At 39.7% G+C, this 27,126-nt stretch overlaps 2 protein-coding genes across 2 annotated transcripts; one reads left to right on the plus strand and one right to left on the minus strand.

The window, feature by feature from the left end:
- Positions 1–549: 549 nt before the first annotated feature.
- Positions 550–6,237, minus strand: LOC121965198 (arrestin domain-containing protein 2-like). Its single transcript, XM_042515357.1, is given in 8 exon segments — positions 550–1,999; positions 2,240–2,400; positions 3,189–3,351; positions 3,464–3,720; positions 3,821–3,923; positions 4,026–4,243; positions 5,833–5,982; positions 5,985–6,237. Coding segments are annotated over 8 exon segments (1,227 nt in total). The 5' UTR covers positions 6,106–6,237; the 3' UTR covers positions 550–1,945.
- A 16,673-nt stretch (positions 6,238–22,910) lies between these two features.
- LOC121962389 (ubiquitin-60S ribosomal protein L40) lies at positions 22,911–24,989 on the plus strand. Its single transcript, XM_042512651.1, has 5 exons — positions 22,911–22,974; positions 23,412–23,523; positions 23,902–23,988; positions 24,197–24,299; positions 24,838–24,989. Exons 2-5 carry the CDS (start codon positions 23,421–23,423, stop codon positions 24,929–24,931), a joined length of 387 nt encoding a protein of 128 aa, XP_042368585.1. The 5' UTR covers positions 22,911–22,974; positions 23,412–23,420; the 3' UTR covers positions 24,932–24,989.
- The last annotated feature ends 2,137 nt before the right edge of the window (positions 24,990–27,126 follow it).

Below are 27,126 nucleotides of genomic sequence, written 5' to 3' on the forward strand. Positions count from 1 at the left end.
ACTTCAAACCCCAGAGTCTTCAGCTTGGCTTTCAGCCATGTTTATAGCTCTGTACACTGTGTATACTTCACTGGACAACTTGTTTGTTACTATGTGTTGTGTGTTTACATGGCAAAAAAAAAAAAAAGCAGGGTCCTCGTTAAATATTCATGTAAACAAAGTACAAACTGTACAAGAGGACCAAATGAAATCCATAGATCAGCTGAACTCAATGTGGTAGATGATTCAGTGGTAAGAAATAACTTTTGATTACTGTTTGTGTTTTGTTTTTCTTTGGGGGGGCACCCAGAAACTGTTGCGTAACAGCTCACTATTAGAGCTGTCACTGGCAAAACTTCAGTCCATAATTATAGTTTTTATTCAGAGTGTAGCGTGTTTCTCCAGTGAACCCTGCCTTTGGCAATGATATCGCTTTGACTCACACTGTTGAACATGATGTACTAATCCAATGGCACGCAATGTGCTATACAGAGGACCTCTACTATTTCTCTTACAAAGTTTACAGCTTACATAGCAGTCAAGATTTGAAGGAAACACTGGAGACAAACATCATTTTAATCTTTTTTTATTAGAAAAAAAACAATTACAAAACTTTGGCAAGATTGTGAATCAACAATTTGTATAAAAATATATTTTCTCAGTGCGTGCCACCGAAGTCACACAGCTGACCCTGAAGACTTCTTTCATACTCTCATACAGTTTTTTTTTTTTTTTTTGGAAGTTGAGGAGAAAATCCTCGAGTCAGTTTTTGGAATGTTCTTTGTCCATACATTTCAGTGGCATCTCTTGAGGCTCGACTTGAACGCTGAGCACTGTGTTCGGGTTTAACGTCACAAAACGCCTCACAGCACAGAGGCATCTGGCTCCCATCAAAAGCTTCAGACCACGTGGCTAAGAGTTCTCCTCCTCCTCCTTTTGTTTAGCAGCTGGGAGAGCTAATCTATGAGCCTTGTGCAGCTTTTTACATAGACTGCTTGTCCTATTTTGTGCTAAAATCAACAACCACAGCTATCTGACACTTGAGTGCCTTAAGCTTTGCATTAACACAACACCTCTCTTGGAATTCATCCGCACACAATCAGACCGTTTTTGTTCGAAGTTCTTGCAGAATACATTCAGCTCTATTGATCGCTGTGAGATAACGACTCCCTGAAACTCTCACGCAATCTTTAACTGCAGATAATTAAGGCATTTTTTCCCTTTTACATATTGTAACCTGCATGCATTAAAATACATCTACATCTGCTTACTCGACTTGCTCCACCATCGCACCTTCAGATACAGTATGTGCTGAAGTAACAGTAGAAATCATCACAGGCACGCTGCTGCTGCTGAGTCACACAATACATAGTAATGTAGGTTGTTAAAATCTACTGTGTCGCCAGGATGAGGAGAGTTGGAGAGTTAAGACGATAATTGCACTTTTCTCTTTACGCCACTCAAAGATGACAATGTGCTTCTGCACTTGTCAACTTATCAAGAGCGCTTTTTTTTTCTGAACACTTGGTGTAACTCCAACTCTCCACCTGACAAATGTCAAGTGATCTTTCCCTCTCAGTATGTCCCAAACTCCTTAAATCTCAAAATTCACTTCACATGAGGGAACTGTTGATTGGGAGGTATTTGTAGCTTCGCTTTGTAAAAAAAGGAGCCAAAAATCACTTTGGGAGGACAGGAATTGATGTGGAGAAGTTTCATCCTTCGTTACAGAACAGGAAAGGGTCCACTTTTCTTTGCGGGCTGGAAACAAAGAGACGGCTCCTCCAACTGGCATCCAGTTCCTGTGAGCTCCGTCTCCTGAACTCTCCGCGGCGCTCCAGTCCCTCTCCACAACACATGGTGGGACCAGGTGCCATTTATTGGAGAGAAGTAATCCAGGAGAGGACAAATCTCTTGATTCGTTTTTTTAGGTTAAGTCGCTTGACGCTCAGGCAGGGCTCATGGTTCAACACGTCATGCAGCGAGGTCTCATGTTTAAGGGCTGAGGGTTTGGGTCGACCTGTAGGCAGGAGAAAGAAACAAGAGATGAAGGTTAAGTAAGCGGATAATTCAGTATTTCTTGGAGCAAAAAAATCAGCACAAAGATACTTTCTGCCTACACTCAGGCTACTCCCACAGATTACTGTTACGCAATTCGACTGTGATTTCAAGTTTCTTCAGAAGAAACGTTTGGAGATCTACTCAGAAATACATGCCCTTCAAAGTGTAAGTGAAAAATATGTGTAGGTGGGTGACTCACCTCGCTGTAAACCGGCGGAGGTCGGAAGCGAAACTCTTGGACAAAAGCCATGAGGGGGCGCTCCAGGATCCCACTCAGGTCTTCGGCAGGTTGCGGGACCACCGCATTGTTGCGCTGCTCGGCCTCCTCCTGTGTCACCACGGAGCTGTAATCTGGAGGAGCTGCAGGGGAAAGAGGCAGGATTAGACCGCTGATCTGACTCAACAGAACAGCACAGGTCCAAACACTAAGCTGCTAAGTCATCACTGCAGTTGAAACTCTTAAAAACCCACATAACATTTGTTGCCTTTTGCACTAAACAAAAAAAGATTTGATCCAACATGAATTTCTACTGAATCGAAACCTTTGTTCATACATGCTGGCATCTGACCCAGCGGTGTTTTGGCAGTCAGTGAGCATAAAAATAAAAGAGGGAACAAGCCCACAAGCGGGTAGAGGTTAAAGAAGCTCTTTAAAAGCAAAAAGTAGCAATTTATGGATGTGGCGGAGAATATTTATTGACAAAAGTGAAAGCAGCGGCAGTCTCTCTTTTTCCTATTTATGAGAAAATTTCAGTGTTTTATCCTAAAAACCTCTGTAACCTCTTTATCAGTATGCAGACTGTCTTTATTTATTCATCTGGCTTTTTTGCTGGTCCAAGAGTGCAAACATTCTTGAACACTAACTATGGTTTATAATAATGGTGAGAAAAACAGTATTTAGTCTGTACTACATGCTCACTGTGAATGGCGTGTGTTTGTTTTCCCGGTCTGAGTGCTTAAAGTTGAAAAATATTTGACTGTAAGTGGATAAAAACTGTCCATACTGCCATAAAAAAGGTCAATCAACACAAAGATGGTCGCATTTGCTCCTGAATTCTATGTGTCAGAAAAAATAAAAAATGTTTTAATAACTAGGTCTCTCTGCACTTCTACACTTTCACATCTCTGAAGTATTAAAGGACACTTACGCTCAGGCTGCTCGGGGATGGCCATACGCAGCCACTCCAGGTTGACGCTGTACTGGCTGCTGACGCTGGAGGTCCTGCTGCCGAAGGGATGGAGGGGGATGGTGCCGATGACCAGCGGCAGCTCCAAACACAGCTTAGATGTTCCAGGAACATCGACACAAACCTGGTGAGAGGAAAGGAATTGTCTTAGTGACATCTGTGCAGATTCAAAAACCAGCCGCAGCTTGCAATGAAAGAGGGGACAAAGAAGTAAAGCTGCCGTTGACTGAGCTCACCTTGAGCATGTACTCCACTTTGATGATGCGGCACTGCGCGATGGAAGGACCCACAGGTGGGATCTTGATGGCACGCCCGTGCCATGTCTCCCTGCTTCTGGCCCCCACAATATCACCACACAGTGTTCCCACCACCGAGCGCTTCTGCTTCATGGTGCCGCGGGCGATGAACGTCTGTGTCTGAGTGATGTAGGCTTTTGGCACAACTGATCTGGAGGTAGAGTTGTCAAACTCTGCAAAGACAGGTATCACCTCACCTGCAGAGAGGGAAAGTTTGTTAGAAATTGCAGAAACTTCTGACGTGGCCCACAGAGACTTTGTTTTAAGTAGGTGTTGTTTCAGGTGCCGAACTCTCACCTGGTGTGTAGCCCTTGCGGTCGATCTTTGCGGTCACAGACACCTGTCCAAAGTTGCGGTACCACGCCCGGGCCATCTTATCCTTCGTTCCAGCTTGTGGCGCCTGAGAATTATTAAACCAAATGAGCAAAGTGCCTCAAAACACCCAGAAAATCATGAAGTGTGTAATGACACAATCATGAAATGTGAGTGCTGGGATGCTCACCAGTAAGGCCGGCGTGTTGATGTCGATGGGCTCGATGACAGTAAACTCCTTCTTGATCTTCCTGACAGTAGCCCACGGCCTGTGTAGCTTCACTTTGACCCAGTAACGGATGCTGCCATGTTTTCCCTCGAAGGAGGTGACCAGCGTCTCCTCGGGCAGCTGGAAGCTGAATGGAAATTCATGTCTGCCGGCGGGGAGGACGGTCACTTCACCATTATCTGAGGAGAGGAGAAAAACAGGAAAAAATTAAGTTACTGTTCATTCACTTGTTTTAGTTCTTTTGATTTAAAGAGTTTCTTCCGATTTGTGTTACAGAGAGTATATAAAACTATTGTACACTGATACAAAACAATCAGTTCAGCACAGTGAAATAAAAGTGTCTTCATCTTTACTGTGTTATCATCTGAATCTGTATAAAATGAGTCATGCACCATGAAAATGAATGCAACATGAATGCAGCAGAAAAAATCCTGATAAAAATGTGTCAAATCTGCACAATTATGTTCCAAAAAGTAGTATTACTTAGAATCCAATTTCGTTGTACATGTACATGTACAATTAAAATAAAGATATTCTATTCTAATTTATTAAAGCACGACTCTTGTTGAAATAGAAATCTCTCTGTCTTTCTCTGCAATCACATGGCTCCGCTGCTCGCTCAGAGGGGCGGTTCCTGCTCCATTGTGCTGACTGAGAACATGTTTTCCTCAAGCTGTATTATACAGCCTGTTTTTTTCTCTCTCTGGCTGCACAGGTTCACGAACACGTGTTTGCGTTTAACACAGTCGACGTGTTTTGTGTCCCTTTATTAGCTTGAAGCTCTTTCTTGATTTAAATAACAATACTGCCACTGTTTAATCCTCTTAATAGGTCAAGTGGGGTGTTATAAGCTGTGTTTTTTGTGCAGAAAAAAACTTTCAAACATCACCAAATTCTTTAACATGTTTTTAACCTAAAAACAGACTTTTATAAAATACAAATCAAGCAGCGAGGCTGCACAATGCATAAAAACAACATAAAACTAGCGAAGCCCTGGCTGTGGATTTCCTGTCTACCCTTGAGAGCAAAACAACTCTGAGCCCAATGAATGGAGGCAGAAACCTGAGGCTCTCCCACTCTGTGCAGAAAAACAACCCAGGAGTTTCTTCGAACAAGGACAAGAATGATGTCTGAAATGCTTCTTTCGACAGATGTTTTCACAATAAGCAAAGAAAGCAAAGACAGCGTTTGCAACATAGTTAACTCTCTTCCTGCATAATAAGGCTTTTCATACTTTTTGTATCCAGTTATGACCAACAACACTTCTCATATGGCACAATGAATAAAAGTCCCCTGAAAATGCTTCAGTCGATCAAATAACTTATCTTTAAGTGCTTGTTTTGCGCACTTTCTGAACTTGGATGTTCAGTTTTACTTCTTTCAGGAAGTGCTCAACAACAAAGAAAAACATCTCCATAAGGCTCCCATTATAGTCATGCACACTCAGCAACAAGTTTACAGCCAAACATCTCGGAAGTGAGGAAAACAACAACTCGTTTGCAAAAACAAGTCACAATTTGACTGCACTAGACATTATTATCAACAGAAAAGACAAGCCCATGATGATGAGCCGTTTTATCTCGCAGACTAAATCGTGAAACAACACGATTCCGGTGTTCACACTAACAGCCAGCCCAGTGTGCTCAAATTAAAGACTCCTGCTATTGTTTCATTCGCCTGGAGGACGCTGGTTTTTGACACATTAATGAGTTAGAGACAGGATGGCCCCTCTGTGGTGTCCCCCATCAGCCTGCAGAGCGGGACTGACCTGCCTGCAGCAGCACCTCTCTCCGGTTCAGGTACTCCACCTCGTCGCTGTAGTTCTGGGTGTAGGCGGTGCTGGAGCCGGCGGACCGGGACTCGGTCCAGTGCACTTTGGCAAATCCCTCGGCGTGGAGCTTTAGGGAGTCCACCCGACTTTCCCGGACAGGTCCAACACCACACGGCCGGACACCACGTCCCCACTGCTGAACACCGGAGGACAGTCCACCTCCGGAGAGTCGAAGACGATGTCAAACTTTTTCAACTTGTCGAAAATCATTTTTGCAGGTTGTGCGAGTCAAACGCAAACGTGGGTGATTCCTTAGTTCTTGTTCCGCAGTAGAAAGTGATCTGGAGTGGATCTTCACACCGAAGATGTATTTGTTGACTTGATTAAAGCTCAAACTGTGGAGCACTTTCGGTCTGCAGCCCTATTTGCAGGTTGAGAAAGTGGGCGGGGTTTCTAAATTTATTATGTAAGGGCTCGGCAGAGGGCTGAAGGCTGGTGCTGCTGCCTTCACGTGCTCCTCCTTGACACCGACTTCTCAGTGCTACACTTGTTGAAAAGACGTGGCTGCATTTGGCAACTTTATTCAGTCAAAATGGGCAACCAAACTTATCAGGAACGTTTCAAACGGTGAACAGAAGAAGTTTAAGCAAATACTGCTTATTCGATAAACACACTTTAAAACACTGAGGGAGAACAAAACTGTTACAAAAATATAGATTTTTGGTGTTTTTAAGCATCATAACACAAAGGAAAAGCTCTCATCGGGCCAAATAGTAATAATCATCATCATCATCATTATTATTATTATTATTATTAATGACAACCCGAATTATTATTATTATTATTATTATTATTATTATTATCATCATCATTACTATCACTTTTTCTGTACATTGAAAAGTTGTCCTTAATCTTAGTGGGACATTGATTTAAAATATTACTTCACATGGTAGAGATGGCTCTCTTCTTTGGAAACTAATCTAATCTAAAATGTATTTATCCTTGTATGATTTTTGCCTGGTTATGTCCTAACTAGTTTCTCGGTTTGTTTATCTGTTTATTACCTTTAAAACAGGCTTGAAGTAAAGTTTTTGTAACAGTCTTATTTGTAAATCCTCTGGCTGCCAATAAAAACAATTTTTTTTAAAAAAAAGCGAAAGCTTGTACTCTTGGTCTAGGAGGAGACCACAGCTATGAAATAGTAAGACAAGTCTGGACAAAGGCTAAGAACATATCTCATGATGACAGCATTACCGAATATGACAACCACTATGAAGATAAAAATCAAAACAAATCCCACAAGGTTTATGGTCACAAAACTTTAAAAAAAAATCTTTCTCAGCCCACTTTGTAAGTTAGTTGGACAATTTCTATGCAGCTCTTTTACAACTCCCATATTTCCGGACCGACCTTGAAGGCACCATAATAAACACGCAGACTGGGTGTGGAGGCAGCGGAGAGGAAAACAGGGCCTGCTGGTGATTGATGGTTACAGGTTCTTAGAAGAAAACAGGCTTACTGAGCATGCCTCCGTCCGGCAGAGATCCGCCCTGCACAGCTCAGAGGAAAATAGTTTCACTCTGGGACCAAAGCTGTTTACTCCACTTCTTCCATGTCGCATGGATCATACTGTTACACAGCACATGGAAAACACACATGTACAAAAGCATGCCATAACAAAATCCCCTGTATGAAAAACAACTGCAGTCATTCAAACTCCAGTGACAAAGGGACATCCCACAGAGAAATCCCTGAGTAATGAAAACTTGCATGATTCTTAGCAGCTTTTTAAACACATCAAATTTACTTCCAACTTTTGCAAACAAAGCCAATTCAGAGCAAAGCTGGTTTTTCACTTTGCAGCTATTGATAAACGGAACACATTTATTTCTCAACTGGTTCGCTTTTTTCATTCATTTAAAAAGTCCTCATACAAAAGTCAAGTCTGGTCTGAGAAAAACAAAGTTGTTTACTCCTTTGTTCCCTGGGAGCAAAGACTTAGCTCTCCACTGCCACCAAATGGCAACAAGGCAGCAGTGTGCTCAGCTGTGAGGACCAGCAGGATGTTTTTACACAGATTGGACTGGAGATGTGAGTGCATCTGGTAAAAGTAGTAAGATTCTGTGGTCTGACAGAATAATAAGGTGCAGTTACAACTCTGAAGGGACTTTCTGATTCCCAATTTGTCAAAATGTAAACAACACATTGGCCTTCGAACACAAAGAAGTGAAACATATTGCAAGAATATACAGAAATGGCGCTTCAAAATAAAAGCTCAGAGCCAGCTATTCATTGTACTTCAAAACAAAGTGTGTTTTTTATAAACTTGACATGTTCAAAAGTCACTTGTGCTTCATTCCCAATGGATCTACGACCCACTTTTGGACCACGACCCTCCAGTCAGGAACCACTGTTCTAGTTGGGTATTGGGTATAATAAGCTAATTTGATAAGAACAAGCGTCCTTATTAACAGTGTAACTGGCATCATATTTAAGAAGTCAGTAGTGCAGTTTGCATCAATTGTGTGTTTGTTTAAAATGCATTCAGGAAGTTTTGGCCTGAGGTGAAATAAGGCCCTGCACGCCACCTGCTGGTGCTCAGGAGCTGCAGCCCGGCTCCTCCGCGTCTCCCTGCCTCAGTCCTGATAAGAAAAACATGTAGGTCTCTGAAAAGAACGATGGACAGATAAACGTCCTCGTTGCGCAGATGAGTTGGTATGATTATCCTAATCATTGCTGAAAACTCGTTCAGCACTGCTGCAGACTAAAGTAAACATTTATCCACGTGAGCAGCTCTTTGTTGACCCAAAGCGCTGCTGAGTGCACACTGTGGAACAAACATTAACAGTGAAGCCCGACATCCTCTAAAGCAAAGAGGAGCTAAGTGATTGTGTAACTCTTCAATGGTGTTTACTTGACACATCTTTCATTTAAACTTCCAACTCTTATAACTGGAACAACTCTTAACAACGCAAAACAATTTTCCACTGAAATCACACTGATACTGTCTGATACTTTCCTGCCTTTTAAGGGCAAAAACAATCAGTCTTTAAAAAAAATGTTTATGAAACACTAAAAGATAAATGAGCGAAACATGACACCATGTTGTAAAATGAATGGAGAGCAGCAGCAGCAGCAGCAGCAGCAGCAGCAGCAGCAGCAGGCTGTGTGGTGGAGGGGGACAGGGCCAAGCAGAGCCACGTGTTGTTTTCCTGGTTGCCACAGCGACGCAGCCTGCATTTTTTAAAAAGCCCCCACCCCTTCCTCTTTCCTTCCCTTAACCTCTGCCTTCACTTTCTCCTCACTTCTTGTCCTATGTAAACAGAGCTAAAAGACATGAACATGACATCCTTTCTTCTACCTTTTAACATTTACTACTTTATGCAATCAATTGCACGTGCAAACATACAAACACACACGAAGGCTGAAGCTTTGTGAAAACAATTAGCGTTATTATTTCTGTTCTGCACAGAATGTCGGTCAGAGAGAAATTACAGGTCAACCATCCAAGCACTGACAACACCTCAGCCTATCTACTGGTAGTGACTGTACAAAATCTGAAGCTAAATTGCGTGTAAACTGACAGAAGAGTAGGGTCCATGTGTATTTAGCAGATACTCTGGATGAAAAAGCATGAATGACACTCGTCGTTTCAACATTGTATCCTTTCATCACAACAGGAATATTTCATACCATTTATTTTTATGTTCTTTTTACCTTCACTTAAATATTTTTTTATCATCTACTCGTCTTTTTATTGTCTAATTTTGTTGTCGTTTTTGTTTTAACATGTATTTTATTGTGAAGCACTTTGAGCTACATCTCTTCCATGAAAAGTACTCTACAAATTATTACTATTAAAGTGGATTCATTTTACTTTATAAATTGCAATATTTATTTATCTCCAATTTTGCTACTTTTAAGATTCATATTAAAGATCTTTAATATGTCTTATCATCAGAGTAATTTGAGTGTTTTGTGAGGAATTCTGTCATATCTAAAATGTATTAATATTTGGTAGCCATCTGTGGTTAAAGCTGCATTTAGCAGTATTATTGTTCTTTCTAACCCACTAATCCCAAACTGCACTATTAAAAAAGCCTCTTAGTGGCACCAAGTCTTGCCCACAAAATTAAACACAAATAAAAGTACTTAACTACAGTGCTGCAAAAATCAATTAAAAAATCCAATATGGTCATTTAAGTAATCTTGCTCATTGATTAGCCGAGATGGCAAAGGGATAGATACCATAGTTATTAAAGCTAAAGCTAAATTAATGATGGCTGGCAGATTGATATAATCTTATGATATATAACTTCACATTGCTCTCCTCTATGCTATATTTCAAAGGGATGAGAATAAAAGACCTGCAGATGAATGAGAAGCCTTTGACCCAGAAGAAAACACTTCAGATTTCCCTGTTTTTATTTCAGGTTTGATTTTGAGTGACTTCTGGTGTGAAGCAATTTTCTCATCATTGGACACGTCAATACCACATTTCTATTGGGCAAAAAAAGATGAAGCAACAGTGGTGCTTAAACAACATTGATCAACATTAAACGTATTATGACACTGATTAACGGTTAAGTGCTGGTAATATGTCCAGTGAAAAAGAACCACCAACATTTCCTGTTTACAGATTAGCAGTTCTGTAAATGGTAACTAATATTTAATATTTTACACTGAATAATAAATACAAATAGCTGATGGAAAATCAATAATTGTAATATTTGTTAGTTGCAGCCTATAGGATCTCAGTTAATAGGTGATGTGTTACTTTATGTCTCCACAGTATATGATTTAGGCTGAAATGTGGGCTAGATATTATTAACAGGCAGAACCTGCCCAGTGCACCTTCAACCACAGAGCATACACAGCTGCTGCAAATGACCTGGAAATGAGCCGCTGTGTGAAATGATATTCTTGATAAAAAATATTGAAACATGTGAAACATGTTTGTGTATTCTGCAAAATCAACAACAACACTCTTATCACAGATTTCTTCATATTTACCTGTTGGACCAGTCTGGGGAGTCAAACTGACTATACTATTTACAGAGCATCTAATGAAACATTAACCACTGCCTACAGTGCATTTACTCAGCCACTATGGCCTATATTTTCTGCCTCTCTGGCTTAAGGTTGGCCAGTGCCTTCCATACCGTGGGAATTTCACACTTTACAGCGTCATGTCCTGTACAACACAGCGCTCAGTAAACCACTGTGTTTATTTGGACTCGACACTAATGGACTTGTGTTTAATGTTAGGATTAGGTTATCTGGCAGATGTATCTGGTGGAGTCAGTGTCGACTTCTCTCGCAGGTTTCCATGCAACACGTTTGGCCCAGGTGGCTTCATTTCGCAAACTGCAGTGACTACAAGACACAGTGGCTACCAGCTGACGCACCAAAGAGCGAATCAGCAGTTTTGGACCACATTATTCAGAGTACAGAGAGGACTTTTACATCCACCAGCTGCAGTACATGCTGATGTAAAGTTACTATGTATATCACAGCAAAGCTACAAGTGATGGGTGATGTAAGAATATTATACTGATACAGCAGGGGACAAAAGAAAAGTCAAACAGCGTCAGCACAAATGATATAAATGCCCCTGTTTTTATAGAAATGAAGGCACTGCCTTGCATTGTGGTCAATGGTCATAGTCAGTGGTTTGTTTCTAGTCACCTTTGAACACATTTGGATTGGCTCTTGTCCCTGCTTTTGCTTTTGCAAAACTGTACCTGAAAAAAAAGCTCTATTTTGAAAAATTTTACTTGCAAAACATTACATGGAAATTTCAGTTGGTTACTTTTTGAAGAGCAACCTCACCAGATGTAGATGTATATCACCCGGGTTTTTACTTTTGGTTATTCTACAGCCAGCTTGATAAATAAACACAGTAAATATAAATAAGATAGAACATTTACCACACAGGGGATTAACACCATCTGCAGCCTTTCACTACTGACCTCGGATCAGATGCTGTCTCTTCCTGAAGTACGTGATCTTGGAGGTGTAGTCATTATAGACAGAGTTCATGCCGCGGTTCTCCAGCCAGTGTGCCGTGGCCACCCCTCTCCCCTGCACCTTCATGGAGTGCACTCTGGTGTCCCTCCGGAGCTCCAGGACCACCTGGCCCGACACCATCTCCCCTCCGGTGAACGCTGCATCAGCTGGACCATCCAGCTCCAGCTTGAAGGACTTAATGGTGTTCAGTGTCATTCCTATGAGTAAAAAAAACGATTGATAAGGGGACCCCAACACATGCAAGTTATACAGTAAATGTTAAGTATTCACTTTTCAAATAATATTCTGCAATGTTTTGGACTGCTTTTAAATTTGCATTTTGAATTAAAGAGAAGGTGTTGTTCATTTTTGCTATCTTCTTTTAGAGATTTTATTTTTTGGGTGGGGTTGGGTGTTTCTGCTTAGGGTCCCAGACATGCCAGGTCCAGCCCTGCCAGTAGCTACTTTTGTGCTGTTTTTGAAACACGTGTTACAGATGTTCACTAGCATACTATGATAAAATGCAACATTTTTCATCGTTGGTTTTTAACACTACTGGACAAAGTCGTTAGTGAATAATTACAGTGTAACCTTTTCTGTTAAACATAATATGCACACAAACCTTAAGATCACATTTTATCAAACAAATAAAAACATTACTTTTCCTTTTGATTACTCTTAGTTAAATTCGGTATGAACATTTTTATTCATATTTATGAGTGATATTAAAATATTCAAACAAATAGCCTACGATGTCAAATATCATCACTCACATTCTAATTTTATTCAATAATATGTAAATAATAGCCAGTACTTTAAATAATAACGATAATAAGCAGCCACTGACTTCTTTCACCGAGACAAATAGTCCTGTTACAACTGTTTCTGTGAGTTTTATAATATTTACATTTTCCGTTGTGCGGCCGGTGCGTGTTTATCTTGGATGTTAAAAACGGCTCTGCCTCAGCCAATCAGGGTTGAGGACCGGGACTATGTTCATGTGTGAACGTCGAGCTGACGTTAAAAAGTCTTTAAAAACTCACCGGCAGGACAGGAGCAGCGGAGTGGTCTTCTAACAGACGTGGTGGGACAGAAAAAAAGCCGGATTGTGTGTCCACTCCGACTGGTTGTACAACAGAAGCTCAGACTTTATAAACGAAGGCAGGTTTCAACGCCCAGAAACACAACAGCCCTCTGTTTTACACCAATGATAAAGAGCACGCGCGAGTCACGCCCGCCCACTTTCAGAGGGAGGAGGACAGCGTGGACTCACCGTGCGTCAAGTGACGCAGCGTAACAACGTGCTCTTCCGGCTGCACCTTTCACATTTAAACTCTGTGTGCTATGTTACCCCACAGAGTCCATGGTTTCACCTTTTCGTATTTTTTTTATGATCCATGTATTACGTTATATCAGTTCGGAAGAAAATAAGGACGATAGACATTCAGTAAGCAGACGCATAAAAGAGTTAGAAAGAATTTTTGCTGATATATTTAGGCTTTTACTTTGAAGGCCGTGTGTTGGGTTTTTTTGCAGCTTGATAGTGTATTTTTTTCCACTTTATTATAAGTATGCATAAAGAACAAACGTGTATGAATTAAGTAAAAACTGTATTTAGTAAGCAAGTACCACAAACATTTTTTTAAAGAAAAAAAGACCCAAGTAAACAAAAACGTCCAAAACAATCACATTTAATCTAAAATGCACGTTAGAGGAGATATTTTTAATAACCTCAGTAAAACGTGGCGTCTCTGTCACTGTTTATTTAAAAAGTATATCTCACCAGTTAGTTCAAAAACACACACACATGTTTGTTTGTCTGTTTGTTTTTAAAGAGGAAAACTAATAGCTTAAGTCCGACCCTGTCAAATGTTATGTGAAACACATTTACATCACCCCAGTAAAACGCAGTGTCTCTGTTTTGTTTATTTTTTAGCCATGTGCCTCAGCAGTTGAAAGAGTCTCTCGCATGACCAGCATGTCACATGTTGTGCAGAAACTCAGGTATATGACATTGTGGCATCACCGAGGCAGCCGTCCTCACAAAATCTTTTCAATTGTAAATTTTTTCTGGAGAATACCAATTAAGAGTATGTATGATATGGTGATACATCAAATCACTGGAGAATTGAGAAAGAAATAAACTTGATTTGTGTATTTTCTGTGTATTTTAAACTGTATCGTTATAATATCCTATAGTGTTCTTTATAAACCCATTGAGGCATTTGCATGCTCAAATTTGCAAGGTCATAGATGTAACCCTGAAACATGTCCTCAAGCAGGACCTACCTGCTCACACATAACATAGCTTGCTTTGTATTGTCATTGTAAAATGACATGGTGCACAAAAAGGATATGAATAATACAAACTATTGTGCATTTTCATGCAAAATTTAGTTGTATTTCAACCAGTTTCATTTGTCATGTGCAATTTGTATTTGGCATGTCTCTTAGCAACAGACAGGCAAAATCAAACAAAAACTGTTTCTCTACTCTGGTGTTTCATCTGGTATTAAACCATGTCTTTGCTGTTGTACTCCTTGAACCTGAGCTTGTTGGTCAGGTGACATTCCAGCCTGAACCTGGACTGCAGCCTTTTCACCAGGTTGATGAACTCCAGATTTAGTTTATTTACATCTACTTGCCTGCCAAGTTTTTTTTTATCAGCAGTGCCTGCATCTTAGGGTCAAGGCTGTGTTATTGCTACAACATAGATTGTTTTTACAATGGTTTGTGGTCAGTCATGCTTGAAGGAGGGGATGAGAATCTTTCTGCAGCACAGACGTTAACCTTTTTATCCGTTAACGTTGACAGTATAAACAGGTTAGAAGTAGGACAGTCAAGTCTGAGGCTAATTTCCTCTCTGGTCTAAATATGACAGACAGCGCTGAGGTTTATGTTTAAACCATGTTACTGCTAAAGCTGCAGTTACACACTGCTTCAACATTTCACACTCTGATGACCTCTGAACTGTTCTGGGTAAACATTTATTTATTTATCAATCCAGTAAGATCATTATTCTCATGCAGTTTACTGAAATAACACGGAGGGATGATGTGACAGAGTGGCCGTAGTTCTATGCATGATAAAAATTTAAAGGAGTTGTGAATTCAAATGAATGAGGTTAAAGTTTGAAATGTGAATGGAATATAACATGTCTCTTTTGTTGGTGGTTGTTAAAAGAATTCTGGGAAATGTAGGTCACTAATTTTCATATGCCTGTTACTCGTTTTTTCACAATTAAGATGTCTGGACCTACGACCAGTCACATGTTGAAGTTAAAAGTAACCAATACCATAAAGTCTTTGCTTAATTTAGAACACTTCATTTACAATTCAGAACAGCTGACATTTGAGCACAGCTTAGTCTTATGTCTATGGAAGTGTATTGCTGCCAAGCTATCAAAAAAACCCTGTATTTTGATAAAAAAGTTTCATGTTATAACAAGATAAGATTCTTGTTAGCGCAGGAAAACGTGGTTCTAATAAGAAGTTTCATGTTAGAACTTAAAAATAAATATATCTAGTGTGGCAGCAATACAGTTCCATATATGTCTGACCTACAGCGTTACACCACATATTATCTGTTAGTTTGTTGTTGTTTGTACATAAAATGTGCCTCTTTAAAAAGTGCAATACTGAGTTTACTATTGTTACTACTGCGACACACATTAAGTGTCAGAGAAAAGTTTGGGGGAACTTTTGCTTGTTGTGGGTTTATGTGTGGGAGTTTTAGTCAAGGGAATTAAGGGGCAGCGGTTGTTGTTGGAGCTGTTACACTGTGTTCCATCCTGTAAATTGTTTCATTACTTATTCAGTTATATCCCAGGATGCTCAGCTAAACTACTAATAGACAAAAAGTCTCAGCAGCATTTTCAATAACAAAAACTGGAGAAAATCCAAAGTATTGTAACTTGGCTATGTGGAGTACACAGCATATTAAAAAAAAAAACATCTTTAAAAGTTTCAGCACATACATTTGACTTTATATCATTTTATCAGGAAGTGTAAGAACATGAGATCAAGTTGTGATTCTTAGTCACTTCATGACAAAATGAGTGCGGAACTGGCTGTAGGCAGGACGCTGCACGATCAGAGGTTTGGCAGTGAAGTATTCGCTGTGGGTGGTGCTGAAGTGCTGATGGACCAGGGGAAACCTGATGTTGCTCTGTGATTAACAGAGAGAGAGGCAGACAGTATTGATTATATTATAATATTGTGCTGAGTGGTGAGAGAAATAAAAAGCCATGTATGAAGAGATGTGAACAGATAAAATCCAGCATGAAAACTGAAAATGCTGCTCTTTCTACTTCTGACACTGTCACAATGACTACTATTTCTTACTGCAACTCCCAGTGCTATCACCGTTATTATTCTGATAACCTGCACTACTGTTACCATTACAATTACACAGGTGAATGGGAACATTTTTGACTTCAGGGTTTGATGTCTCACCGTGTGCACTGACGGACAAGGTGTCTGTCTGCAGGCCGTCACAGGGAGGAAGTCAGACTTTGTGATGCTGGGCTTTAACTCGAGTTCTGTCAAAACAGATTAAACACATTTAATATTTACATGCACCTCTCTTTAAACGCACAAACACAGCTTAAATCCATCACCTGGTCCACTCAGTATGTTGCTCGGCAGCGGGATGGCCAGTCTGGCTCGCTCTCCATCCTGTTTACTGTAATGTTCTTTGGCTGTGGTTGTGTAGTACAGGCCCGACAGACAAGGTGGACTGAAGTGTATATTGCTCTTGGTCATCAGGTCTGCCCCGCGCATGTGCACCGGACGCTCTTTGTGGTTCTGCTGCAGGAAGAAACATCGACAGCAACATCAAATATGACAGATTAGGATCACTGCATAAAACTTTTAACATAAACTCCATCAAAATCAACTACAAAGTCTGTAGGAAGATGTGTGCAAAGGTCATAATTCAACTAGAGTGAAACATTTATGTAAAACAATAATATTATTAATACAAAAACAAACAACTAGCCTATATAGAAGATTTGTTATCTCACATCAGAGAAGGAAATGCTGTTAGTGGTGACAGACATCCTCTCTTTGTTGCGCCTCACATCAGTGTCTCCCTTGGGTAAGGAACTGGAATTTTGCTTCCTCCTCGTCACAACAACTGGATCTCCTGGGAAATAAACCAAACAGATTAATCCAAGCAGGATAACAGGAATAGATTAACTGAGTCATGTTTCAGCTGAATCTCAATATAAAATTAATTTAGTTTGATTGGTTTAGAAACAGGAATACACCGCTTGATGTTTGCTGCCCTCAAAGATCTTTGCCAAGAGGCAATCCAGTCGCAGCAGCCCTGCACAGATCAGTGGAGGCATTTCTAGGATTTGAGATATTGGAGGCTTAGTCTGGACCTGGTGGGGATTCCTCCCTTGAAACTTTTTTTAATAAACAAACTCTATTTTGATTCTTTTATGCACTCTGGCACCTTATTCACATTCAAAGTACAAAATAAATAAATAAATATCACATTGTGAATCTTTATCAAATTAATCAACAAAGATCAAGATATGTTATATATAAATGAATAAATAACACAATCTCATACGCACTAAACAATATGCTCAGCACATTTTCCTCTTATATTGCAAACATTACAAAAGACAAACAAGATCATTCATGTAAAGATCACAGAAATGGAGGAAATGGATGGAAGGATTTAGATGGATGCTTTGCCTGTTTGGGGCCTCTTGGTATCTAAATACCCGGAGCAGCTGCTTAGTGCTAACTCAATGCACCAAAGATGTTTCACCATAACATATTAAAACAGATATGAACTGTCAGATAGCAAGATGGAAAACTTAGGGCAGAAACATGTCTGGACATCAACACAGGAAGGACTCACCCAGCTTTTGGTGGCAGAAGGTTTCTCTGGTTGTGGACAACCAGAAATCCTTAGAGAAATGTCCAAGGTTGAGCTTCAAAGGCTTCTTTACCACAGGAGGGCTGTATCATAGACACAGATTATGCTTGTATTGCATTTGTGTGGGGATAATGTCAACACAAGATAATCTGAGCGTTCAGAGAGTAATGACTATTTCTTAAAAGCTATACATGGACTACTTTGAAATTTAGATTTTCAAGGCCTGTCAAATTTTGCATCCATGACACCTAAAACCCTCGTGGCACCCCAAATCAAGACATGCAGTCACAGCAAGAGAGGTCTAAAGAGATCTGAAGGATGACACCAGGCCCTACAGCCAAAGTTTGCTCTAAAATTTGACATCTGTTTGTATAGGATGTAAACTGAGTCTCTTTCCAGTGAGGCAGAAAAGCTGCAGACCTGCAGATAGTAGGTCGGCTGAATGACGCAGCGTGGGTCGTCTCTCTCTCTAAAATCTTCACAGGATCACCCAGAGCCAATGAGGGGTGCTGAGAAAAGACATTATAAAAACAGTCACTGTCACGGTTTTGTGCTAATAACACCCACTTCATGGAAAGCTGCATTAAAAGGTCATTACCCTTGTCACTCCTGTGTCTACTCAAAGCTGACAGTGCTGGTACTCCAGGTCATCCTGTGTCTTCTCTAAGCATGCACACAGCTGAGCATTCAATGCTTCAGTGTGCATTATGGTTTAACACAAGTCTGTCTGTCAACTAGAGAAATGACTTCCCTGGGACTGCAGAGTTTTAAACAAGTTAACAGACCATCCTATGGTTGCTGCTTCATTTTTGTCCTGTGCAATGACAAAACCAGTAATATTACACCAAGGGATCTTAAGTTATGAGACAATAAAAATGTAAATTTTGGGGTCACAACATAATTTATTTTAATATGCTTTCACAGCAATATAGGGAAGATAATACTTTAGTACAGGGATGCTCAAAATTTAGATGAGTGCTACTTTAGAGAGCCAGCATGTTACTGAGGGCCACACAGGAAAGTGCAGTTGTGAGTTGTCCAGCATAATTGCTCACTTTAGTTAACAGCCTCGATGACAAAACGTAATTCCTGCTCGACTCCTGAGGTGCCACTAATTGCCTTGTAACCAGTAGGTCTCTACAAGTTGCCATTCCTGACCTGGTAGATGCTTGTAACAGCTCATTTATAGTCCCTTTAGGTACGAAAACAGATGTGTTTATTTCAAACGTTGTGACCGGCAGTGCCCTCATACTTGTTGTGTCCTTACATTTGCATATACATCTAATAGATGTCATTTGAAGGCAGGGTCAAAGGTTTATGAAAACTATAAATATGACAGTGGAGGAGGTTGTAATGATGAACCTGTGAGGCAGTGTGGATGGATAATTCTTTTCACTACATCACTGACTCATTCAGTTACACCATTTTTAAAATGTCTTTATCGTGTCCTACGGTCATCCGTTTTTCCATATTCATAAGCTTGCAGAAATGTGCACAAATAAGACGAAGTGAACACAGATTATGGACATAGGGCTCCGTCTGTGTCTGCATGTATTTAACGCTGAGCATAAATGAGCCATTAGGAGGGCGCCATTTGATGCAGTCTTTGAGTAGTGCATTAAATGTAAGCTATTGAAAATGAAACTTTAGAAACAGGCCACAAATTATTTACATAGAATGCACACATTTCATTTCATGTTCAAGGACCACAGAAAATATTCCTGAGGGCAGCCATTGGCCCGTGGGCCGCACTTTGAGCAACAATGCTTAAATAGAAACTCATGATTGAAGAACTATTCAGATCTTTTACTCAAGTAAAAGTTGTTATACAATGATTAAAAAGTAATCACTGAATATCTGTCATTATTGTCACTGATGCAGACATGTGTATGAAGCATTTTAATGTAACTTGTCTAAGTTGAGCTATTTTAGCTCACTAATGTTTAGTTGAATCTATAAAAATGTATGATATTTTACATGTTGATCATATGTTTTGGATGTAAAGCTTAATATTTGTAGTGATAATAGTTATAGCTAAAACATAAGTAAAACATTTCAAATGGGGTGGAGGTCTTAGGTAGGAGAAAAAGGAAATACTCAACTAAAATGATTTCAAAATAAACTTAAATACAGAACTTGAGTACCTCTAGACTTTTTGGTGCAGTTTTTAGGCTCAGAGTTGAAGATGTATTAATTGAAAATATGGAAAAGCATCTGCTGCTCATTCTATATTTGGACATATATATCACATAGTATACAGGAAAGATTCTGCATTATATCTGAGACATGAGGTCAAGTAGAGTGGACAGTTTTTTTGCTTTCTTTTCAATGTGACTTTGAAAACACTGCCAGTACAAATCAGCATAAAAGTTGTATGGCAAAGGTTTCCTTTGAGAGTCTGAAGGTTTCTATTCAAGCCATTGTCTTTGGTAAGAAAAATAAACCCTTCTTTGATTGTGACCAAAATCTGCTGCTGCTATGATACCTCTTTCACAGGTTCAGCTGCTCTAGTCCAGGCTCCCTGGAAGGAGTCGCGGTACTGGGATGCAAAGCTGTGGCGGCGCCTGTCCCCTTTGATTGTGGGAAAGCCCTCTTCTATGTAGAAAATGTAAAATTATTGACATAAAACATTCTGCAGGTTTGCGAGATTCACCCTCACACAGATTCACTGTTATTCATTACAAGACGATTACGTTATAAGGCTGACAGCTGAAACACTTGTTGACAGTTAATTCCTAACTGAGTCAAATGACTGTTCACATCAGTCATCTGTGTCTTAGCTCTGAATACATAATCTAATATGGATTTACCGTTTTACTCAGAAAATGCAGTAAATAATCAGACTGAAATTAAGAATACTCTCACTCACCTAGATGTCTAGATGTGGCTTTTACAACAGGACAGCTATGGTGTGGGGTGAAGGCGGCTCTGCTGGTGCTTTCTGGGTGCTTTTCCACATGCTGGATCTTCTTTGTGGCCTCTGTGTGTCGGATGGGAGTGGGAGGAGGCTGGAAGGGCCGGGGCCCGAATTTCTGGGACTGCGTGGTGAGGAAAGTAACCTCCCCAGGGTCTGTTTGCATCTTGAAGTTGGTGTAAAACAAGGGTGGTGCGCGGGTAATCTGTGGCAATGGATGACGGTGGTAGAACTCCATCGTCTCTGTGAGGTACTCCTTGATGTGCCTCAAGTCCTTGTGGTCCACCTGGGCCAGGATGGGTGGAGGAAAAGGTTCTAGCTTCTTGGTAGAAAAAGGTTGGAAATCCTCCCTGAAACGTCTTGTGAATGCATCTGGATTGTTCCTGTCCAGAAATGGGATGTTTGTAGACAGGAGGGAGTTCTTCCCCACAGGATGGGCTTGGATCAGTGTTTTTACTGCTGCAGTCATATTGGATACTACTAGTGTCCCTTATCTCTTTGTTTAAGCCAGCTATCTCCTTCTGAAGCAGGAGGAAAATGCCACAATGCCTCACCATGGAAACCTCTGTGCTGTGGAACATGATGATGTTGATACTGTTGCTGCTCCTGCAGAGAAACAAATGCATGCCATGGTGTCCAGTTACCAGGTCAGAATCACTGAATAGATTTGACACAAAAAAACTATTAACATTTTATTCCACAACAAGGACACACACTAGCAACTGCCCACATTTAACTCTTTGAAACCCTGGATCTACTCCACTTTTCATTTGATGCATTCAGGCAATTTGCAGCTGTTCTTCTGTACTTCTGCAAATTGCAAGTAGTAGATTTAGAAAATTATTTAGAAAGAAGCTAGGGAAAAATGTCCAAATAAATTATCTTTATAACTATCATATTTATATATCTTAAATTATTTTACAAAAGCATTATTACTGTTTAAGGACCTTTTAAGGCCACCTCCTTTTTTTTTTTGTTTTTTTTCCCTGTTTTATTTTATTTTTCTTGGTTTTTGTTCTAATTTTCAGGTAATTTTCTTGTACTTTTTAAAACTTTTTTTTTTTTTTTTTGCAAATTTTTGGATCATTTCTTCTCAAGTTTATCATTTCCTTTTTACATATGTTTTTAAGACAACAAGCCAAGTTGCTCAGGTCTCAAAGGCTTAAGTAACAAGCCTTGTCTGAAAAGAATGAAAGAGTTCTTTGTTTTCAGATTCTTGTGATCTAATAGTGTAACTGTGCACTTTTTTTTTTATCTGGCTTTGCTTATAAAAGGCATCTTAATATGAGTTTCCTCAGCTGTAAAAACCTACTAAATATCTAGAGTAGATACACTTTTCCTTTGCAAGAGTCCTATGCATAATTAAGCATTGCCTCACAATATCAGCTTGCAGAGTGACATGATTTGGTCTGGACTTCAGTGCAAAATGCAATTATACTGAAAGTGTTATATGTGGTTCCTATTGGACATAATCCATATATAGGCCCACAGTATATGCATATATAACATCACACTAAAACGAAGGCTTTCGTTAGATATAACATGCACGTCAACCAAGCTTTGGAAATGCATGCACTGAAAACAAAGAAGCCTATGAATTTAATGTAATTCGACATTTATGTACAATTTAACGAAATGATACACTGAATTACCTTGCAATGCTTGCACAAATTAACATATTTCGCTGTTTAGTTCATGCTTGTTAACAATGTGGCTCAGTGTTACTTACGTCAATGCAACAGCAGGTGTCAGTCAAACTTCATTTTGGGGCAGTTATGTCCAGCCCAGACAGGTATCCTCCAAAAAATGAGAAAAATTATTTTAGGTGCTCACAAGCAGAGTTATGATTCAAAACCATGTTTCAATCATATAAATAAGCACTGCTGTTTAATAAACTGTCAGCTTTTGAAGTGAATCCCACTCCCATTTCCTCTGCGAAGTAACATTTTAGAATAGGCTACATGTATTTTTTAAAAATTTGATAAAAATACTAACAATGTTGTTTTTTAATCAAGCGCCTTAAAGTGTGGTTCATACCATACTTTGATACTAATAGACCGAAGCTGTTGTAGTTTTAATTTACAACGGCTGTCCTTAATAAAGAATATGTTTTAATACTATGGCTGATTGAAATGTAATGTTTCTAAATAATAATTCTAACCGTCTTATAATAACGTAATTAAATGAAATTAAACTTGAACGCGGTTTAAATACACGCGGAGAATTTTATCCCCCAAGGTGCTGAATAAACAAAAGGAAGTGACGTAAGTCCGCGTCAGCCTGTTCCGCTCTCTTTTCGTTGAGGCTCAGCTAACGGCCGGGTGGGTGCGTGTGTTGTCCAGCACATATTTGTCGGTTTTCAGTGAATGTTAAGTCGTTGAAAGCGATTAAAAAATTATATTAATTGTCGTATATCGATAGTTATTGTGTGTGAAGTGTTACTGGCTCGTTTCGGAGGGAGGAAATAGAGAGAATAGTGAGTGAAAGCCGCGCTAACGGTGCGCATGTGGCGAGGCCCCGCACCGTGCCCACTCTGGGGCTAACGGCTAACATAGCGTTAGCTTCTGACTAAAAACCGGCAAATCATTGCAAATGGTCAAAAACTGTGAATATAGTACCACTTCGGTTAAAATGTGTTTGTTTCAAAGGTCTTTATGTCGTTGATTTGGTTTGAAAGATGCTGTCAGTAATCGTGTGGTCATCGAGTTAGCTCGATGGTCGTGTGAACCGGGAAGCTAATGTCAGTTTTCTGTCTCAGCCTGCAAACATGCAGATCTTCGTGAAGACGTTGACGGGGAAGACCATCACCCTCGAGGTTGAGCCCAGCGACACTATCGAAAATGTCAAGGCAAAGATCCAGGACAAGGAAGGTGAGCTGTCACATCATAACGTGATACGAGTCTTCTTCACTAGCAGCTCACACATTATGGCTCGACGAAAACGTCTTTGGAGGCCTTTTCTTACTCTTAGATTTACTGATTATGCCAAATGTGTTACAGCAATGCGAGCAAGCTGAACTGGTAAAAGTAGTTTGTTTTAAAGCAGGTCAGCAGATTTGGTCAACTGGTAGACTGGATTTTTGGCCACCCTGTTAGACCAGTATGCTGTTTGTCTTTGGGAGAGTAGAATATTTAACTTGTGAATCATTTTAGGTAATGTAATCCACGTATCTGTCTCTTGTACTTAAGTAGATGTTTTTGTTCACTGTCAAATGTAAAATGGAGTTTGATGAGTTTTGTTGTTTACAGGAATTCCTCCTGATCAGCAGCGTTTGATCTTCGCTGGAAAACAGCTTGAGGATGGACGCACACTGTCTGACTACAACATCCAGAAAGGTAAACTTATATAAATGATTTCATTTCATTAGGTTATGCTTTTAATTCCTAACACTGTAAGTATGGTGCCCCGTTTGTTTTGTTCATGAAAGACCAGAATTGTATGCTTTTACACTGAATCCTTATAAGATGATAAATTGAGTTTTCTGTGGTGCTGTATGTGGATGTAACTGAATCTGAGATTGACTTTAACGTGTCTGCCCACCAGAATCCACTCTGCATCTGGTTCTGCGTCTGCGTGGTGGCATCATTGAGCCTTCTCTCAGACAGCTGGCCCAGAAATACAACTGCGACAAGATGATCTGCCGCAAGTAAGTGTTGAAAATCAGTAGCCTCTCCAAAGTTACCTAATTGTATGAAGTTCTGCTGATACTTACTGTGAAGTGGTATGGCAAAATTTAGATAAACTCTTTTCAAATGGCACCACAAGCAGCGTGCTATCGTCATTGCAGAGTTTTATCAAGAGTATATAGGCAGGGTGCTGTAGTTAATGTGTGTGAATGTGGGCTGCAATGGCAAGAAAAGAGTTGTGGATTCTTATATGCTCTTTTTTTACTGACCTTCGGTGTTGGCTTTTCAGACATTATTGTATGCCTGGCCTCTCTTATTCTTATATTTATGTAATTACTGAAAGGCTTTCAAAAGTGTAAATGTTTTGCTTTGTTTATGCTTTCAAATAATTTAGCCAGTGTTTCACTCTATTTAGATTTTTTTTCCTCCCAATGTGGTACATATTTTTAAGTTTGGTAGCAACAAAAATTAATGTTTTGTCCCCATGAAGTGTATTGTTTTGACTATTTTAGGGAGAAATTTCCTTAAATCTGACCCCTGCCTACTCTTGTTTTGCAGGTGCTATGCCCGTCTGCACCCCCGTGCTGTCAACTGCCGCAAGAAGAAGTGTGGACACACTAACAACCTTCGCCCCAAGAAGAAGCTGAAGTAGACATTGAGACTGAATCGGCTCTTTGCCATTTTGTGTTAAAATAAATGTAAGAAAATGATGTTACTAGTCTGACTCTTATTATTTAGTGGCATGATATTATGGGGAATTCTAATTTGAATTGATGTGTGCAGTACATGATCATGAGGCTGTGCTCAGTCACTTGAAACGGCAAGGAAAGGGTAACCAGACTGACTGAAAAAAGGTGAAGCTGGTTCAATAAACTCTCGTTACTGTTTGCCAAATGTTCCCAAATTAAGATGAAAGATATTCATGAGAAAAATTTGGCAAGTAGTTTACGTTAGAGGCTTGCTCTAAGAATCCTGTTCACTGAGTTATCTGGGTAATTCAGTAAACCTGCTGCTTGGAACTGGCGCTGGTTGAGACTAACAGTCGGTGCACTCCAAACCTGACTGGCACGGTGCCGGTTTGTGCTGGTTTAGAGGGTTCTCTGCTCTCATTTCAGTGTGTTAGAAAACAACACATGCAATTTGAATCAGTCTGAGTAGATGTCACTGTGCAGCACAAACAACAGCGCACATCCAAACTACATCATTTACAATAGACTAAAACACATTTTATGTGGCTGGTGGCAGAATAGCAAATGAGGTGCTGTCTGTGCCAGCATTAAAAAAATAAGTTTATCACAGCGTTTCCAACACCTCCTGCTGCTCGATGATCAGCTGATAGAAGTACAATATAATTACCACCTCATATGCTACCTGCACTTGATTTGAACACATTCCCCACCCTTGCTGCTACATGGCAAGAAATGCGCGGCAGCCACTGCCTATTAAAAATTGCCAGCTCAGATTGCGATGAACCAAGTTAGTCCAATCATTATCCACTGACACATTTAATACCAAATTCTTTCAATTCATCAAGAAGAAACTTCAAGGGGTTCCTACAGTCATGGAAAACTTCACAATCAAATTTTTCAAGGCTTGGCAAAAGTCATTAGTAATTATTATTAATTCTAAAATAGTAATCAATTCTATTAATTAGCAATTAACAAAATCAGTAAAAATTATTAAAGGTTTTGGCAAAGTAATGGATGTTTACTGCAATGCAGTAATCCTCCGTGCATAACTTTTCGCTTATTCTTATGTAACGTCAAAGTTGTTTCCTGTAGCTTATGACATAATGCTCTAATATGCATCGATACATGATGTTTTGTTCACCATCGCGTACATTTATTTTATTTCCTCGGGTTACGTTTCTTCCTTCATGTATGCCAGCCAGCTAAAATTATGTTGAGCAGTTTGAAACTGCTAAATTTGGAAATCGCCAGGCAAGAGGTTCAAGCAAACAAACAACCAAAAAAAGTCTTTAAAAAATCATGGAAAAGGTTTGAATTTTTGTCAATAGAACTTCTTCCTGACTTTAGTCAAGGAAAAAAAAATACTGTTTAAGTGTAAGATGCAGACTGCAGAAATGCTGAAATACAAAACTGTTTCTTGCCCTCCCATCACACAAAGACCGCAGCAGTGACTTTGCATGACAGAGTTTTAATGTTAAACAGTTCTATACAAATATAAGGAACTCATCTCACATTGTCAAATACCATACAAACACCTGCTCTCCTCAAATTCACTTCTGTTGTGACACAAAATCTTAAACTGACCAACACCAGTCGACAGTTTTCCTCTTATGTACCACTGAAACTAACCTGAACTAACTGAAGTATTCTGAGGTATTTTGAGTCTTACTGAAAGGTCAAATGATATCGACAATGGGCGGTTAAACTCCAAACATAAGCTGAATATAAAAAATCTGATTGAGATGAACGTTCAGCGTCATGCAGAAGTTGTGTGTTAATTCCAGTTAATGTGGCTTTAGCGTGAGAAGTGGTGCATCTTTGGTACTGCATTCTCTCTTTTAGCTGTAGCTTGTAACAGATGTCTCAAAAAGGCCTTATTCCAGTGTATTTAAGGAGGGATCCACCCACAGATATTTAAAACATGTTCGGTTTATTGCCATATTTTGTGATGTCCCTCAACCTACATCTAATATTTAACCCTCAGCTGGTGGCCTCTTCATTCCCTAAAATAAACTCTGATATCCCCCCAATAAATGGTATGAACATGTTTGCTATTCAGGATGGAGATATTTAGATGTGAAATGAACATTCCCGGGTAAAAAGTCTTTAATATTGGGATTTCTCCTTTAAGCTGTTGTAAATGCACAGTAATACTGAG

Source organism: Plectropomus leopardus, chromosome 3 (genome assembly GCF_008729295.1).
Source record: "Plectropomus leopardus isolate mb chromosome 3, YSFRI_Pleo_2.0, whole genome shotgun sequence".
NCBI lineage: Eukaryota > Metazoa > Chordata > Actinopteri > Perciformes > Serranidae > Plectropomus > Plectropomus leopardus.